The sequence below is a fragment of the Chlamydotis macqueenii genome, chromosome 9, assembly GCF_036417535.1.
Source record: "Chlamydotis macqueenii isolate bChlMac1 chromosome 9, bChlMac1.mat, whole genome shotgun sequence".
In the NCBI taxonomy this organism is placed as follows: domain Eukaryota; kingdom Metazoa; phylum Chordata; class Aves; order Otidiformes; family Otididae; genus Chlamydotis; species Chlamydotis macqueenii.
The window spans coordinates 7,020,535-7,039,027 of record NC_141564.1 but is presented as its reverse complement, the minus strand read 5'-3'; the positions used below and the strand labels follow the sequence as shown (position 1 = coordinate 7,039,027).

General features: G+C 45.2%; 1 protein-coding gene across 3 annotated transcripts in view; it reads right to left on the bottom strand.

Annotated features, from left to right (window-relative positions):
- Positions 1-2,151: 2,151 nt before the first annotated feature.
- Positions 2,152-18,493, bottom strand: part of ARHGEF4 (Rho guanine nucleotide exchange factor 4) — a 220,272-nt gene continuing 203,930 nt past the window's right edge. For 2 of the 3 annotated variants that reach the window (XM_086754340.1, XM_086754342.1), the window contains 9 exons: positions 14,578-14,757; positions 11,700-11,894; positions 10,468-10,647; positions 9,662-9,894; positions 8,161-8,290; positions 7,152-7,283; positions 5,824-6,067; positions 4,998-5,072; positions 2,152-3,781 (listed from right to left, as the gene is read on the bottom strand). In XM_086754340.1, coding sequence (XP_086610466.1) covers positions 3,624-3,781; positions 4,998-5,072; positions 5,824-6,067; positions 7,152-7,283; positions 8,161-8,290; positions 9,662-9,894; positions 10,468-10,647; positions 11,700-11,894; positions 14,578-14,757 — 1,527 coding nt within the window. In that variant the 3' untranslated portion in view covers positions 2,152-3,623. Of the gene's footprint in view, positions 3,782-4,997; positions 5,073-5,823; positions 6,068-7,151; positions 7,284-8,160; positions 8,291-9,124; positions 9,271-9,661; positions 9,895-10,467; positions 10,648-11,699; positions 11,895-14,577; positions 14,758-18,493 lie in introns of those variants that run through there. The other variant, XM_086754341.1, reaches the window with a different exon arrangement.

Here is an 18,493-nt window from a genome sequence, read left to right as displayed (position 1 = left end):
CAATTCTTATGTGTGTTTTAGTATGGGGATGATGGGCTTTTTTTTTTTTTTTTTTAATTGCCCTTCAAAGCTGCTACACTTTAGGGTACTGTGCCACTGTCACCTCATTTCAAACAGTAGAAGAGGTCAGGATTTGTACTGGAGTGGCCTCTGTGTAGGTGTAAAGCTGAGTGTACAAAGCAACATACAAATAGATCAGAAGTTGCAGCAAGGGATACTGAATAGATGATAGAATAACTTCTTATTTTTTTCTCATAATGGGCTCAGTGAGGTATGGAACAGGGACCCAAAGAGGTTTTTGGGGAAATATGCATGCTTGAGCACCATCAGATAGATAGCAACTGGACAAGACTATGAACAACCTGATTAATGTAGCTTCACAGTTGGTTTTGCTGGGGACAGGCATTGTCCCAAGGTCCCTTCCAGCCTAGGTTCACTTGTCCAATCCAGCATTCCTCCCCCACGTACTGGGGAGCTGGTAAGCTTGGAAAAGTGATCATTTCAATGCCAACAGATTTACACACCCCCACCCCTCCTTCCTGGCCAATCAAAACAAACATACCATGGATAAGGAAAGGAGGGTACAGACACTTAGGATAAACATAAAAGTAACAATTGTCTTCTGGTACTGAGGGCTGCTGGCTGTGATGGGCACTGTTGTGGCTGTGGCAGTGCAGCAAGGGTAAGTCAAGTCAAGACAGCCAGCACTATAGGTGCTGTAATGTCCCATGGGACTGTTGCGCTGCTCAGGGTGTGTGCAGCAGCATCTTAGGCTTAAGCTTAGGGCTTAGTTGGGCAGCAAGTGCTGGGTAGGTCCCCTGAAGGGCAAGAGGGAGCGAGTGCACGAGTGCAAATACTTAAGCTTGTGGACAGGGTGAATGGGTCTTCCTGTAAAAGGGCATTACAGGTGTAGCTGTGGGAACAGGGGCTGCAGGTGAAGTGGGGCGGGGGGGGGGGGGCAGAATCTGTAACTGCTAATTTCTGTACTTGCAAAGTAGTAAGTAGTTTAAGTAAGTTAGTCAGTCAAGTTCCCCCAGCCCCCTCTCTCAAGCATTGACACTGTGCTCTCTCAACTGTAGAGAATGTTCTGGTTCTTGGTTCAGATAGAGGTCCAACTGTCCAAAAAAAAAACAACAAAACAAAAAAAAAACCAGCACCCACCAAACCTGACTGAGAACACTGTCATGTTGACTGCTAAAGCTTAGACTGCCACTGTGCTGTGGCCCATGCGGGGAATCCAGACAGGGCTTTTGGAAGGTGTATGGGTTGAAAGGGCAAGGAGGGGGTGAAGAGGAACAGTGCTGAGCACTGTAAAGCTGATAATGCAGATCTAATGCACAAATAAAGGCTGATTGGGCTGTTGGTTTTCTTTTTTTCCCCTCCCAGTTTTAATGAACCACATCTGTTTGTGCGGTGCTTGAAGGCCATTCCTGCAGTGGCCTGCTGGCTTGTTTTCCCACCTGCTGTGAGATGTGCCAAGGCACCAGGGTGGGGGGTTGGGGGGAGGGTGAAGGTGTGCACAAGGGAAGAGTGCTTCTGCATGAGAAGGAAGTTTGCAGGGAGGAAGAGGAGGTGTTTTAGTCACTCTTCTGTGTAGGACCATATTGAATGGTGATGACACAGCCAGTTCTGCCTAGGAGAAGAGGATGGAGCTGCGTGTTTTCCCAGGAAGAGGGGCAGGGGAGAAAGGTTGCAGGTGCCAGGAGAAGCAGCTGCATTCTCTTTCAAGTATGTTTCTTTCTTACTTCTTGGGGGTTTTTTGCTGTTCATCTTTAATTCCAAGCTGCTCAAAGTGGGCTTGTGCATCCCTCTTCAGCTTTTTTTTTGTTTGTTTGTTTGCTAGATAGGTTTTCCATTTAAGAAGTAACTGGCAGGAATGTGGGTGTTGATGACTCGCTAACGTTCGTGTTCTAAATGACCAGCATGTCACAGGTATGGCTGCTACTTCACAGGTCTCTCATCCAAAGGATGGTTTTGTTGAGGGTAACCTTCTAGCATTGCTTCTATTGATTAGTGGGCAGTTGGTTTGTGGTTGTGGGGTTTGTTGTTTGGTTTTTTTTTTTAAACCACAAGAGCAGAATCTCTATAGTGACATTGAAGAGGACCAAGTTCACACAGCTAGACGTGTTGGAGACAAACACAGGCTGAGAGTCACTTTTACAAGTTTCTTTATGAAAGTAAATGGTGCCCCTGGTCTGGGGGGAAGATATAGTGCAAGAATAACTTTGTACATGCTACTGAATTCAGATATCCCAGGATGACCAGACTTTGGTCAGCTACAGCATCAACAAACACTGGACTTGCTGCTGAGCTCTGCAGACCGTTACATTAATGCTTACTCACACTAGCTTAGTGTTGGAATGAGCAGGTGTCTTCCTTCTGATGTCATAGGATGTCTCCTAAGCTAAGGAATTCAGTCTGTATGGCTTCTAACTCTCGCTGCGGTAAGGCAAATCTTTCCTTTTGCTAACCAACATTTAAATTAATTCTTTTTGGCCACAGTTTGAAACTTCAGTACTTAAAGTGAGGCTCTTAATGCCAAATTCAGGCCTTTTAAAAAGTGTCTGTCCATTTTTTAAAGGTGTCAGAAACTTGTAGTAATACTCTGAGTTTGCATAACAACTATGGTTTTACTCTTTCAGTTGAAGTGGGGAGCTTCTGGGAGCTAAGTTTGCAAATATTGACCTTTCTTTAAAAAAAAACCAAAAACCAAAAAACACAAAACAGGCAGCAGGTTAACAACATCTGACAGGAACAATTACAGACTTACAAAATACACAGTTCTGATTTTTACCATAAATAAACACATTATAAACAATGAGCATTTTCATTGGCCAGGAAATATGGCAGAATGATGGAGACAGACGAGAATCTAAGGAATTCAGTATGGTATTAGGCACATTTTTCTCTAAGTTATGTAACTTAAACCCACTAGAGAAATTCTTGAACTTTACTCATGCTGCAGTTTGATTGGCACAGTTTCACATACTATTTAGTTCATCAGTGGTGTTGAACTAAAGGAAAGAAAAAGGTCACAGTGCAATACTCACTGTTCTCTTGTCTGAGTGCTTGCAAAGGCTAACTGAATTAGACATGTGTAGGAGGATCATGTCTTTGAGAAACGTGGGAGTGGGGGTGGGCTGAGAGCAGAAGGGTTTATCCCTCCATGGAAAATGTATCATGTCAGTGACTCTGAACTGTTGGTCTGAGCATGTCAGCAGACACACAGCTGGCAGGTCTATCAGCTGCTGTCCCCTCTCTGACAGCTGCCAGACAGCAGCAGTGTTCACAGCAGGCAGGAGTGAGTCAGAGTACAGCTGACAAGCAGAAGCTTTTCAGATGAAATGTCAGACTTCCTCCTACGATCTTTTCCTGGAAGTTTGCTTCTTGGGTGCTGTGCAAGGCTGGCTCAGTGGGACTGGTGCACGTGTGTGTGCAAGCACACACGCAGTGTCTCAACTCAGAGCCAGTGTGGTCAGTCGGTCTACAGAATAACTAGGGCAGGCAGGAGCTCATGTGCCATCCTCTGTAAACAAAGGATTGGAAGAACCTGGGCTCCATCTCCAGGACTGACAGATAAAGTGCTTTCTCAGAAAGGTTCAGGCACAAACACAGGGCTGCCCTTATTTTCGGAAGGGCGTCAGCCTGCTGATGTTCTGCCAGAAGTTCGAGGGCTTGCGCTTGGGCTCTGCCAGCATGAAGACTTGCTGCTGAGGGAGTGTAGTAGGCAGGGTGGGATGCTTCTGACGCATCAGAAAGTCGTAGTATGGCCTGGTGACAGCTGTGATGGGAAGGAGAGGAGGAAGCATGTTAGTTGTGCACAGCTCCCTTCCTCACCCCCTGCCCAGTCCCTGTTAAAGCCACAGGTAAGTGAATTAGGTTTGTCTTTGTATTACCCTTAGTTTCAGCACTGCTTTTCAGGATTAGAGTTGATGCAGTTGAAGTCCCAGAAATGTGAAGCGTAACTGACAGGTGTTCTGTCAACATGACAGCAGGGCTAAATAGCTGGAGCTTGTTATTAGTCCCAAACTTAACTGGTGCCTTTGGTTGTTTTGGGAGAAAAAGCAGATGTCCATGTGCCTCTGTTGCCTGTTACAACTTCTGCACTGGATTTCTGAGTGGTAATGGCCAGTGCCTATCCTGCCGAGAGGGCTGGCTTGGGGGGTCTCCTGTACTGCTTCACCCCTAGGGCTTCGCTCTGTTAGAGAGGTCTGGCCTCCTTCCAAACTTCCCTCTATTTGCAGCCAAATGTTACCTCTGACTTACTTATTTTGATATTTAGCCAAGCTTTCTTACTGGAGAGCTGGCTGGGATTTAACTGCTGCTGGTATCACCATGAGGAAGTGGTTGCCTTTCAGTGGGTCCAGAGGAAAGCAAGTGACATCTGTTCCTCTGGGTATAAAGAGGGGGGGGTAGCATCACAGCTGACAGTGCTGTGGGCACAGGATCCTACCTTTCTCTTGCTTGAGTTCACATTCTCTTGGCTGCTGCTAAATTTTCCTTATCTCTTAAAGTTTTAACAAACAGCTCTGTCAATAAGCACAGTACCTATCCCTGGCATTCTGCCAGAATCACAGGTTTCAAAGCATTTTCTACAGGCACAACTGCCAGGCAGGAAGAGTCCCTGACTCCAGTGACCTTGGTGACCGTCTGCACCATGGAGATTACTATAAAACTTCATCTTGTCTTTTCATAAAGGAAATGCCATACTGCTTGGGGAGCCTGGCTTCTGAACAGAAGCTGCCTGCTTGTACTTAACTGTGGTTTCTGGCACAGTGCTCAGCAAGTGGGTACAAAGCCGCTCCCCTCTAATTCAGAATAGTTTCCTGACTCCAGCTGTCTGACTATACTGCAGATTGTCACCTCAGAGCTCACCATCTGGCCTTCTCAAGAGTTTGTTCCTGCCACTTCATTGAAACTATTCCCATGTAGTAAATGTAGAACCAGCCCCCCCACCTCCAGTTCTAGCAGTGTTTGTGTGTTCAGGTGTGACTCACCCTTAGGCTTCCCAGTGTGGTGCTTGCTGGCATTCAGCATTGCCTGCTTTTTCTGCACCTCTGTGATTGAAAAACCTTGAAGATAAAATACAGTTTGTCAGCAGCAGGTCATCATTTTGTATTGCATGGGAAGACACTGGCATATACAGTAAGGGAAATATGGGTGTAGGAAAATGCCTGAGGTGAAAGGTCACAAGCTAAAATTATTCCCAAAGCTGGAAGGGGAATGTACTGCTCCCCCCAGCCTGTGCTGCACTGCACAACTCTTCCCTACTTCTCATGCAAGGTTTACTGCCTGCCCTTTCCCCCATACACTTTTCTGGGTGAAGAAATGAGTCCAGACCAGCTGTGGTTCAGATCTCATTAGATCACACATGTCTGATTTAAGCAGGATTTGGACAAAACAATGAAAACCCTCTCTTCACAAGGAGAACTCTTGACTGAACATGTTTTGTATAGATAGTGCCAAATTGGGCACTCGCATTTTACTGCAAAATAATGGAAGCTGTATGTCATGTATTGACCATTTTGTCAGCCCTGCCTGAACTCAGTAAAGACACCTCAGCCTCCCTGAGGACATATTGCAGTGTCAGCTCAGGGTCATTTGTATTTTTTTTTTTTCCAATTGCACAGATGTGTTCAGAATGTGCAATTCAACAGCCCAGAGTTGAACAGGAGCATGGATTGGCTTCCTCGCTTTCACTCCTATGCATTGGCTAGTGGTTAAAAAAAAAAAAAAAAAAAAGGAGGAGAAAAACAACCAAAAAAACCACCAAAAAAAAAGGCAAATAACCACCTCTGCTCCACACCATTACTCTTTCCATACCTGTCTCCTGGTCGAGCTGAACCTGGCTCCTTTCATTCTCAAATGCCTTCAGCCAGCGCTGTTTCTGCTCAGGCTTTTTTGCACAGAATAAGTGGACTTCCTCAGTGTCTTGGCAGTGCAACTTAAATGCATTTTTCACACTGACATTGAAGTCCTTGTCCTTCCCATCTTCTACATCCAGTATTTCCATATCATCCATGTTGATCCGACTCTTATAATATAAGATGTCCCGCCGCAGAAGGTCCTGTGAGAGAGATCACACAGCTTTATACAGATGTTACAGCTTCCTATCCCTTCCTTAAACTTGTATTTTCTTTGATATGGTGGAGTATTTAATCTTCTTGACAGTCCTGTAAGAAAAAAAATTATATTGGATTTGAGTTTATGGAATTGTGGAGTGCTAAGCTTCTGTTGACACCATTGGCAGTGAGGGAAATCACATGGTTTGTTCTAGTGGTGTGGTCAGGATATGCTGGCATCGCTGTGCGATATCAGCTGCCCTGAAGAGCTCTGCATGAGAAGCAAGCGTGTGTTAGTACACATGATCCCAAGTCCTCATTAAACCAATGTCAGAAAATAGTGTTTAAATCCTACAGGCCCAGTTAAAAGCCAAAAAATGTAATTGGCTTTTGGGTTTTTCATGTTGACAATGAAAGTAAATTTGAAAGCAGTCATAAAATAGTGAAAGTCTTATGCCTAAGTTACCTGGAGCTACCTGTATGCCATGGATTATGAAGGAAAAAAAAAAAAAAATCTGCATGCTCAGCTCTGAAATTCCAATGCAAGATACCTTTCATTTGCTCTATGAAGGAAGATCTCTTTTATTACTTAGGTTAAGAAAAATAGCATGGGCTGTACTTACATATGATGTTAATGTGGCCTTACTGACTGGCAAAGCCCACAGCTCTTCAGCAAAGCTGCAGTTACCTTCTGAATATGGTATTAATCTCACATGGCAGTGCAGTTAAAAAAAAAATAAAACAATCAACACGTGTTTAAAGGAAAATGGGTGACAATGCTCGTACTTGAGTTGTGTAAAATAAATTCATACACTAACCCTTGAAGCAGTGCAATGCTTTCCTCTCTTGCAATAAGAATTAGGCCAGTAGTGAATTCCTGTAGCTTATTGCTGTGGCCAGGTGCACAGAACACATCAGGACATGAGAGAAAAGACTGCAACACATGCACATAAAAAAAAAATGTCTGTGCCAGAAGCACATATGATGCCAGTAAGTATTAAGAAAACAAAGGGGTAGAGAGCGAATGCACTCAAATTTGTCAGCGTTGCAGTAGATAGCATTTGTGCCTGGCTAGGGAGGTTACCTTACCTTCTTGCAGCAGACAAGCTGGTGATCAAAGAGGAAGAACATTCTCTGTTGGCTCTTGGCTTGAGGGTGTGAGATTTTGGTTAATTCCCCGGAATAGATGAGTTCCGAGCTTCTGACTAGGACATCTTCACCCTGAGAACAGCACAAGGAACAGGTTGGTCTCAGCCATCTGAAAACGGGGCAGGAGAAATACGCCTGTAGTCTTGTAGGCGAACCTCAGCCTGGCTGAGGGGCCTGTGTGGCCTGAATTCCTGCTGACAAAACCCCTGGGAATGAGAGGGAGCCTCTGTGCTGGAGGACAGTCCTTGTCACATCAGGGAGACACTGTGCCCTTGGCACCCAGGGAATGGGAACTGAATTTCATAAGAAATATAGTGTGTTAAATGAAAAAAATCTTTTTCCAGGAAGTCTGCTCAGGACAGCGGATCTATCCCTGACACTAAAGGACACACATCAGCAGAGAGCTGAGAATCTATCCTAACATCCTTGGGGTGGGAGACAGTATGATTTTATTGAGTCTAGGATTTAGAAAATTAGTAGTTTTCTTTCTTTTATTTAGCAATTTTTTTAATTGACTCTACAGGGAACCTTTGCTTCCTTTGTCGCTGTATTGAGCTTGCCTTTATGCAAGAGTAAAGTGGCCTATTAAGCCAATTCTGCCCATCTTGAGAGTTTGAAATCACTCAAGATAAAATGGAGGCCAAGAAAATAATAGGATGTCACCAACCTACATGCTAATTTTATGCTGCAATGAAAATGGGGAAGCAAAAATCCCAGGGAATATACAAAGGCAGCTGGTCTAGCTGAGTTATGTGCTAGACCATTTCAGTTGTACTAAAAGATCACATCTGTTTAAATAAAAATAAAACACATGAAGAGGGGCAGCAGAACTGAGGCAGCGGGTAGATAGTAATCCTTATGAAAATCTGACTGTAGGCAGAAGCTGTTGGAAGAAGGGGAAAGGGGCAACACAGAACATTCAATTCATGGTGAAAAATAAGTCTCTTACCTCCCAGTCTTCTATTGAACTCTGCCACTGAGCAATTTTGTCAATGTTCTCCAGCCGCCGCTTTCTCTCATTGATGAGCCGAGCAACGTTCTTCATGGCATTTAAGGCAGCTTCGACATCTTTAAAATCCCTAGGGTAGGGCAGAGGTGTTAGGCTTGACAAAATGACATGTGCTTATTGTTCCTACACTCCAAAGGTGCAGGGTAGCATAGCCTAGGGCTGGAGAGCAGGAAACAGGAGTTTCACTTGCAGTTATCCCAGCTGTTTTATACTGGATGTTGGAGGTACGTGATTCTGTGGGCAGCTTTTCAGCCACATACTGGTTTTTGAGGCACAGATTATAGTCTTGTAACAAATCCAATCCCAATTTGTGGAAGGGAAAGGGGTAAACAATCAAATTCACCCACAGAGGTGTAAATACAAGTTGCTGGAAGAATCTCAGAGGTCTTTCCAAGCCTCGAGGTTTTTTTTACGCAACATAATACAGTATATTAATAGTGGCACTGTTTTCATATAGGGACTGATTCTATCATGCTTAGGTAAGGCAGTTCAGTAATAACTGGCTTCATTTCACATAGGAGCCAATGGTTTATCTGGTAGAGTAGGACAGAAACTGATCTGCTCTCCCACACACACCATCTGCTGCCATGAGCTGCTTCTGCTGAGTTGAGAGTAACCAGGAAGGAGTTGTTCTGTACAACTCGTCTCTAACGCTATTTTCAAAACATCGGTGTACTGCATTAAGGAGCTTTCTGTTAAGAGGTCAGCTTCAGAACAACATGCTTATAGATACAATAAGACATGCTTAAAACCATTCTGAGAAATAGCAGTGCTGTAATAAGGCAAAATTAAGTCAAGCCACAATGGACCGATATCAACACTTTTCTTTAAAACAGATTTTTTTCATGTTTTATTTCTGTAGCTAATTATTTCAGATGCCTGATTAAGTGACATAGTTATTTGAGCCGAAGGCAGTGCCTTCACCCTGAAACAGAGCAGTGGATTTGGAGGCTTCTGAGCCACTGCTAAAGAGGCACTGAGTGTGCATGGCTGGACTGCTGTAGGCCACAACGTCCCACTGGGGAAGCACTGGACAAAATTCATGCCTACCTGTAGGTACATGGACATTTTAGAGTATATTCAACCAGTGCTTTTGGAGAAAAGTTTTCAACGCCGCCACCACCACCACTGGAAACATTTAGCACCAAAGCATGTGTGTGCTGGTATGACAGATACGTGCGCCAAATAAAATAGGAAAGTACCATTATGAGGTGGACCTTGCAGCTCCAGGTCTGTAACAGACAGGAAAGCCCAGTGCTACTGTAATGGAAAATGATGTATTCGATAGAAAAATACTTTTTTTTTTCCCCTTAGTTTCTATGAAGTAACACAGAATAGTGGTATCGGCTGCTCTTGGCAAGCTCCTCTCAACATACGATTCTGCATTAGTCCATTTCCGTGGGACGAGGCTCGTTCCTTCCCTCCTACTGTGCTGACCTACCTGTGTTGGGGGTTGGTGTATTTGAGCAGTTCAGCCAGTTGCAGTGGGTATTTGCAGATTTTCTGCACAGGAGTCAGCAGAAACCCATCCAGAGAGATGTCGATCATCTTCTGCAGCAGGCGGCAGGCTTCAAAGAAGTAGACGTACTTGTTAACTTTGGTGAGGCGGGACAGCTCCATGCAGGCGTTGGGGTGGTTGTTGCAGTATTCCGAGTATATCTGAAACTCCGTTTGCTGCAAGGGAAATTAAGGGATTTACTGTGCGTGTTCTTTAGGGTGATGGGCTGGCTCAGACTGCTATGCGTGAGTTCCCTGTGTAGACCCTACTCCTGTGTCACATGGGGCTGCTGGTCATTTTTGTTACCCCAGAGACCTAAAGCCAGGGATGGGCAGGGTATATTGCAAGTTACAGCACGTGCAGCATATCTGAGCGACTGGAGACATTTCCATGTATTCTGGCCTGTGCTCAGCTGAATGTTTGTAATGACCGGATCAGCAGTTGCTGATCCTGCACTGACCTGAAATAACCATAGCGGTAAACTCAGGTCGAGCTTGAGATCTTGTAATCTTCCTATGTTTTTGCCTAAAGTAGCATGGCCTGGCAGGGAGCGCTCACAAGCTGAGGCACTTTGAAAATGTACTTTCCACAGCCACAAGAGCTAGAGGGTCTTTGGTGGGGAGGTGGTGTTTAATTTGGTTGGGTGGGTTTTTTTTAAACACAGCTTCAGTTCTGTCAGATCGGTTTCTAAATCACCTGGCTTAATCCATGCTCAGCTCCCCCTTTCCCATGAAGTTGAATTTACTTACATATTCCAAGAAGCATGAGCCAACCTCACTCAAATGTGGGTGGTCTTTGTTGAATTTCTTCTCAAGTGCTTTAACAAATTTCTTCTGGCACCTGTAGATATCCTCAATATTCCCAAAGATTGTCTTCAGCTGCTCTTCTGTAAACATGTCAGCTCTTTTGCGGCACTGCTTAATATAACCCTAGGAGGAAAGCAAATTGGAAAGCTCCCTGGGCATTTGCTTTGTAGCCTTTGGTTATTAACAGAAAACCTCATGGACTGTAGTCAGTTGCACAACATGTTCTTGTACCCTCTTCCTGCACAGGTGCATCCATGTTTTAGCTATTATTTCCTCTACTACCACCCAAAATACGGTAGAAATAGAAACCGAGCCAGAGTTACATCACTGCCTTAAACAATACTGTAATCCACTCTTGAAGGAGTCCCAGAGCTGCTTTCTCTCCTGTTAAAAACACCTTTGCCTACAGACTATGGGGCGTTCTGACCCAGTACCGAGCCACCATAAGTTTAGGCCAATTAAATCCAGTTGTGGATCTGGTGTTAGGAAATGCCTGGTCAACCCAGGGGAGAAGGAGGGCACAAAGAACATGGGGGACACTGCAGGAGGAGAGGCTTGTTTGTTACATGTGTGCTGCTTTGCCCCAGCTGGCTCTCCTGGAAGGCATTATTGTGTCATTTCAGTGAAGAACTGTGTTCCTGCTAAACTCTTTATCAACAGAAAAAAAGATAATACCAAATACCAGCAATACCAAAGTACCTTCATTTGCCCCACTGTGTATGACAACGTGTCTCTTCTGGAAGAGGTGTCGCAGTACTCGGTATATTTGCAAGGGAAAGACCTAATTGGCTGAACATCCCCCAGTTGTTTTGATCAGAGCATGACTTGCCTGCAGGCTGGAGTTGCTGATTATATTACCTCAGAACATCTATTAAAGACGACAGCGATGCTAGACATTTATTTTTCTCTGGCTTGGGAAATTCAATTAATTCAATTTAATCAGAGCCCAAGTGGGTGCTCCAAATACAGAGGCATTTGGGATGTTGCTGTAATGAATTGTCTTCTGTTTTCTGAGCATGCAGTGCCATTTTGCAGAGCAGGCTCTGATGGAAATACAGTCTCATTTTCAGAAAAGAAAAGTTACCAGCTTAGTGTCACTCTCTGGGCAAGAATGGGACATACTCTGTTATCCTTCAGACAAGTTCTTACATTCACTTCCCCTTTTATTCCATTACCTCACAAATGTCCTTCAGGTGCTTGATGTAGTCTCTCTCTGTGCTTATGATCTCATTGATTACATTGGTCCTCATTTGATCTTTGGTGGTCTGCCCCATCCCAAAGCGGCGGGTGCCACTGCTGGAGTCGTCCTCTTTGCCACCCTCTACCTTCAGCGGATAATCTTCCATGGGCTCATCCTGGTTTACTCGAAGCTGTGCCAGACACAAAAGATGTTCACCGTTTGTATTGCTGAACATGACTCTTCCAAGAAAAAGAAGTTTGGGACAGTTGATCGAATGGCAGGCAAAGATTGAGCTAGGATAAGGAGTGAAGCGTATATCACTTGTAAACATATTTTCCGCTTGAGGAAGCTAAGGCCAGAGTCAGTTTTGGGAGGGTGCTTTCAAGCCACACGACAGCTGCTCCCTGCTGTGTGATGTGGGTGGTTTTAAGCAGGCATCTTTTGTGGACAGAAGTCACAGGAACAATATGGAGTCCTCCAGGAAGAATACATACAAAATCAGGACAGGAAATGGTTTATCAAGTGGAATCTGTTTAGGTACCGGTGAAGGGGTGCTTAGGGAGGGAGGGGGGAAACCAGTAAACAGCTGCTTTTTAATACAGCTTTATTGTTGTTCTCATACTATGAATAACAGATGGCCTCTTGGTATCTGCTTCCCCAAGATTATTTAAAGATCATTTATTGTTATTATAAAAGCAGATACATGTGCCAGTGGGCATATAATGTGGTAAGAAGTGGCATTACATTACAGGGCTGTGGGTGAAACTCGTGGTTCCTTCATAGCGCCCATCAGATGGCAGCACAGCTTGAGCAGAGAAAAAAAAACGGTGTTTTGTAGGCCGGGGCCCTACAGAGTCTGTACTGCCAGCAACAGCACAGTACCTTTGTTAAGAGCAGGCAATTATTGGTGCATTTCACTTGTGAGCTTTCTTTTATGTAGTAGTACTGTAGCTCTTAAGAGCTCCCACGGGAATATTTTGTACACAACTCAGCACAAAGAAGAAGTGAAAAACACTTTAGTAAGAACACGCATACATACAGTACAATGACGCAGAACTGCTTTAAACTTCTAACATAGTTTCTTCTAGGCAGGATTACTTACCACTTGATCCACATATGTATAAAAAGCTGTGCATACTCATCCTTTGTCAACATAGGCATAGATTACATTTACTCACTGTTTACACCTGGTGAAGCCCTCAAGATGTGCAATCCTGGTTTTCCTTCACTGTGAGCAGAACAACATTGGCTAGTCCTAAACTCAGACCTTGGCCTGAAACTTGTGTGGGGTAACAGAGGTACCTGCAGATTTATCCAAGTCCGCAAACACACCGGCCTTCCCAGCAGTAGCTTCAGATCCACTCATAATTAGTAGGAACTCTTCACTCAGATGCTTGGGTTGCTTGTAATTACTGTGCTAAAAGGACTTGTTCTTTCCATCCCTAATGACTAGCACTAGTCTGCTTTCCCCTGAAGTACTATCACAGGTTTTTGCCAGACAGGACAACAAATTCAACTTATCAGTAACATGAAAGGCAAAAAAAAAAAAAAAAAAAAAAAAAAAAAGGCCTGTGTTTTGACTGCAAAAAAAACAGTCCCATCCCCACCAGTGCTGAGAGTTTGGCCCTAGCAATCTTACTTGCAAAAACACCTGCCGTTTGGAACAGTTACCCAGCTGAGATTGTCTCCCACAATCTATAACAAAGCATTTGAAAACTTTTATAGCACTATCTGCCCCACTTCCCAAGGACTTCTGCTACAGACATAGGATCACCTCATATCACCTTCTTTCATGCTTCACCTGGTTTTGGGTCACTTGTGATCTCAGGTGACCCAGATAAAGAGCTAAAGGGCTGAGAACCTCTGCCCGTAGGCACCTGATGGGCTTTGCAGTACAGAGGAGCCTGCACTGAAGTGGCAAAAGCAGAGTCAGGCATGCACACCAACAGTCACAGCCCAAAGAAAGGAAAAAAGCCTCTCTCCTCACAGCAGGAAACGAGTGCACAGTTACCCAGACTCTTGTTTTATTCCCAGCTTGCAGAGAGAATTCGGAAGTGTTTCAGAATGCTCTGTTGGAAATTATTCCAACCTCTGAGTATAGAGCTGGGACTGTCTGGCCTGTTCTGTACAGCTATTTCTGTGTGGTCTTTGTAGCTTGCACCAGGGGAGAACCTTGGCCCACACGCCTCAAGTGTTTCATATCCCCTCCCCCATCAGTTGTCCCACATGACCTCCAAGACATTCCATTATTAAATGCCTGGAATACAGTGCTGCGTGGTAGCCCAGCAGCCTGATGTTTTTAAAACTCTAGGGCTAAGAGAAGGTGCGTGCATGAGTCAGGTGGTTGCATGCTTTGGGATGTGGCATTGCACTGGACACAGCCCAGATAGAGACAGCTAACTTTGATGCCGTGCTCATCCGTACTGTCTGTAGTGGACACCAGAATGCTGACTCTACCAGCTGCATCTGGGATTCCTCTAGGAGAGGATTTGTTGCTCACTCTTGGAAGGAGATGCGGTGTGCTTGGGCACAAACTAGCCAATATACAGATGGGTAAGCAGGAGCCCAGGCCACAAACCACCACGCAGGGCAGCTCCTTAGCTGGCACATCTCAACGTAGCTCCAGAGTCTGGAACTGAACCACCCTTGCCCTGATTTACTCATGTAAAGAAGGGATTTCTCCACATGGGTGGCAGTTCAGCTGAGAGAGCCTCATGTACTGTAGCCACATGTAGAGGAATAGTAACAAGATGTTGAACCAACTATCTCTAGTAGTGACAGTGCTCAGGAGTCACTACAGAACACTAAACCTGAAGAAAAAGAACAAACACTTAATGCTAATGGAGAGGCATAAAGAAACATCAGGCTCTTACCCGTACAAAGCTGGCTGGAAACCAGCCTTCGCTGTCGAGAATCCTCCCCCACCACCACTCCTTGTTGGTAGCATCCATTACTTCAATGACATCGCCAGCCTTGAATCCGAGCTCTTGGTCATCCATCGTGACATGGTCCCAGAGGGCTTCTGCATACACCACGCTGCCATCACTGATGAGCTGTGGACAGAGCAAGTCAAAGTGTGAGCTCCTCCCAAGAAAGCAGCGCAGTCAGCCACCGTGGCTGCAGCTCTGGCACCATTGGTGCTGAGCCAAACAAGCATTCGTAACTGTTTACTCCCCATGAGCAACACGAAGAGGGGTTGGTGAGTCTGGCAGTTGCTTCGGCTGACCTTGCTCTCAATAGGATTTATTCAGAATCACTTGGACACAGTTCACTGACTACCAGAAAGCACATAAATGTGAGGCTATGGAATTTCTTACTGGTGACTTTGTCTCGGCCAGCAAACAAGGCTCAGTGGTACATTGCTGGTGGAGGATGCTCTTGTGCTGCCAGGGCAGCCCTCCTTTGGAAAACCTTGAAATAAAACCTGAACGTCAATGTTTAAAGACACACTTTAGAGCAGAAAGTATTCTGAGGCCACAGAGCTACTCTAGCATGGACAGAACCTTAAATCTGTAAAGTGGTTAAACTTAGCACTTAAGCTGCTTAAAATAAGTCTCCTGGAGAGTTTAAGTACTTACGCTGAGGGACAATGGTTATTTGCTACATGTCCCACAGAGGGCCTACTCCAGGGAAAAAAGGACCCCTGACAATTGACAAAAACCAAAGCAAACCAAACAATAGACCCCACATGGCTAGAGGCTGTGAGGGGGCTCCTGACACAGCGACGACTTTGTCTATACCTGCCTGATGCCATTATCAGCTATTCACACCGGAGCTGTGGTGTAGTGTAGTAACATTTGGGACCTGTTGCAGAGGAGTATTTGTAAGCTGGGCCTGCTGGCCACTACAACAGGAGTGCCTGCCTGATGCCCACAGGCTTATCATGTCCAAGTCTCCTTTGAATTCCAACAACTACAGAGTACACACACAGGCTTCTCAGGGCCTGAGCATGACTGGGGTTGTCTGAACACCAAGGATTTCCCCAATAATGCATAATGTATACTGGCATCCTGCTGAAAAGGACTTACTCAGCCATTCTGGAGTGGCACTGAAGCCCTGTTTTTCTCTAGGAAAACAGTGCAATGATAAATTGTGGGAAGACAATGGAAAGAGCAGTCTGAGCCATGAGGGAGAAAGAGAAAACCTGTCCAAACCCCACCATCCATGGTATATCGCACAACACTGCAGCAGCACCACCACAGTCACATAACACACGTCATCCATGCTGGGCACCTTACGTTGCTCAGCCACACAGTTCATTATCTGCTGCTCTGGGTTACTATTTTTGCCCCTCCCCAAAGAAGAAAGATGCATATTGTAAAAGAGGATCAGGATAATCGCACATACAGTAAATAAGGAGAGAATTAATGAGGCATTTGAAAGAAAATTCAAATATGGTCTGCCTTTGAATAGCAAATGCCCCTTCACTGAACCAGAAACAGCTTAATGCAGTGTTTCCATTTTGACAAAAATAACAGGGAGATGGGAAGGAGAGGATGAGAGGCTATCTACATAGCCAGCGTGCCCACACTCCCCACACTGTGTTTTCTCAGCTGCCCTCCGCTGCACCACCGCAGGGCTGTGTGCGTCCTTGCTGCAGATTTCTGCTCTTCACAGAGGTGAGCAGTTGCTGTGGTGAGGGCCAGCAAGCAGGGAACACAAGGGACATGATGCTGTCATACAGCCAGGTAGTGGCACGGTGGGAAAATAACCCAAGAGTCTTAAACAGTGTCTCACTAGACCAAGCTTCTACAGCAAGGACAGGGTTTGATCACAAGGGAAGTAGAGAAGTAGTATCATTATTCTCAGAAAACCAAATGTCAAGAGATGGTGATGAATGCGCCATACAGCAGAGGCAGCTACGCCCAGTCAAAGGGCAGGCAGGTATTTGTCCAAATGAGCTGTGGAGGGAAAGGATATTTGGCTTGACAATGCATACAGCTGATAGAGCTGTGTGGTGCTTTTTACACAGAGCTCAATTAACAGGCATACTGCATATAGTTCTACAAGCTTGAAGCTTACTCAGAATTATGAATAAACCCTTTATTCATATTTTTGAAACACTTGTAGATCTTGTCAGGCTTCTAGAGACTTGGAGGTTTTAGCTTTCTAACATAAAGTAGTGATGACTAGAGAGTGGATGTAGAAGTGTGTATTTTTCGAAAAATCAGCTATCAGACCTCAGTTACAGAACAACAGCTGGGCTGTGGCTGATGGGGGGTGTTAGCTACTCTTGGAACAGAGCTCTGCTGCTGCTTTGAGCAATCTGCCTGTGCACAGCCCATCCATTTGCTTTAGCAGTCCGACTTCAGTGACCAGTGACTGTGCAGACCACAAGCTGAGCCCAGCTCCTCCCTTCTGTAGGGAGAGAAGAGCCGTGACAGCGTGATGGGGTGGCTGAGGCTGAGTGCCTGGCCACCCCTACAGAGAGGAGCCAGATCCCACACAGACTGTTGGGGAGTCACTTGCACTTAGGTAAAGCCGTACCACCAGGTCACGCTGAGCTGCTGCCATACCACACGGAGTTACGTATCCCTGTGGGTAAGGGCTGGCTGACAGGGCAGATGCTAATAAATCTTTGGAAAGAGTGGCATTCCTCTATAGCGTTTTGATGATCACACAAGTAGAGCCCTGATGATGCGAAGGCATTAATACCTTACAGTACCAAGCTGTCAGATCTCAGTATCTTGATGAGAAGACAAGAGATCAAGCCTGACCTAGCATTAACAGCACGTTAGGGTTGATAGACCCAGCTTACAAGGGGACATCTCGGAGTCACCAAATCCTCAGCCAGTATTTTAATACATCCACTAATATTACTACCTTAAATTTTCTCTATTCAACAACAGCCACACTGTGACTATGATTTGCCAAATACAGAAATCACAACTGACTGATCGCCAGCCTGGCCAAATCGGCTCAGGTGAGCAGACAAGCCACTGCCACAGGCAATTCTCGTGCAAAAGTGTGACTAAAAACAAATACAGACCAGGATTTGATTAACTGACACTGAACACCATGTTTGTAGGGAGGAATGATCAATATGGAATAAAGCAAGAAATAAAGAGGAAAAAATTACTTTATATATGTTTTGGATTGCCTCAGCTACTTTAGTACAGCAGCATTTGAAACACCTCCATGACTGCAGGCTGGCAGGCTCTGCCCAGTCTCCTCCCTGCACCGCTTCAGTCTGCTTGTATACTGGGGATGGGGGGCAGGGGTGCAGACACAAATGATGGAAAGTGTTTAACTACCACCATGTTTAGAGTTCATTTTTATGTTAGCCCTCAATCTGTACCAGTCTGTATATTACACTATTTTTTTTCCAACTGTATCCAGTCCAATTCCTAGGCTGATAGAGAAATACCAAATTTACCCAGTGTAACTGTCCGTTTCCCGGAGCAAATACTGAAGGGTAGCTCTGAGCAGGACGGACATTTCCATGGCACAGAAGCACCTAGGGTACTGCATGTCACCACAGCAAGCAGAGCTGCTCCCACTGGGGCTGAGCATGCTGCAGCTTCCTCTCCCAGGAGCATACTGTTAGCAGGGGAAAAAAGGGCTAGGGCTCTCACTCCCTGTCCCAGGAATGATAAAACACATCAGCAGATAGAAGGGTTTTCTGCAAAGTGCGTTAGAGCGTGGAACAATCAACCAGCTATATTGTGAGAGCCGCTTATCTTCCAGAGAAGCGGGTGTTGAAGGGAATGCTCACCATTTCCAGGCATGGCAGCTCCTACACTCAAAAGGCTCATCTTACTTCAGGTTTTGATCTTTGCGATTAAAGCA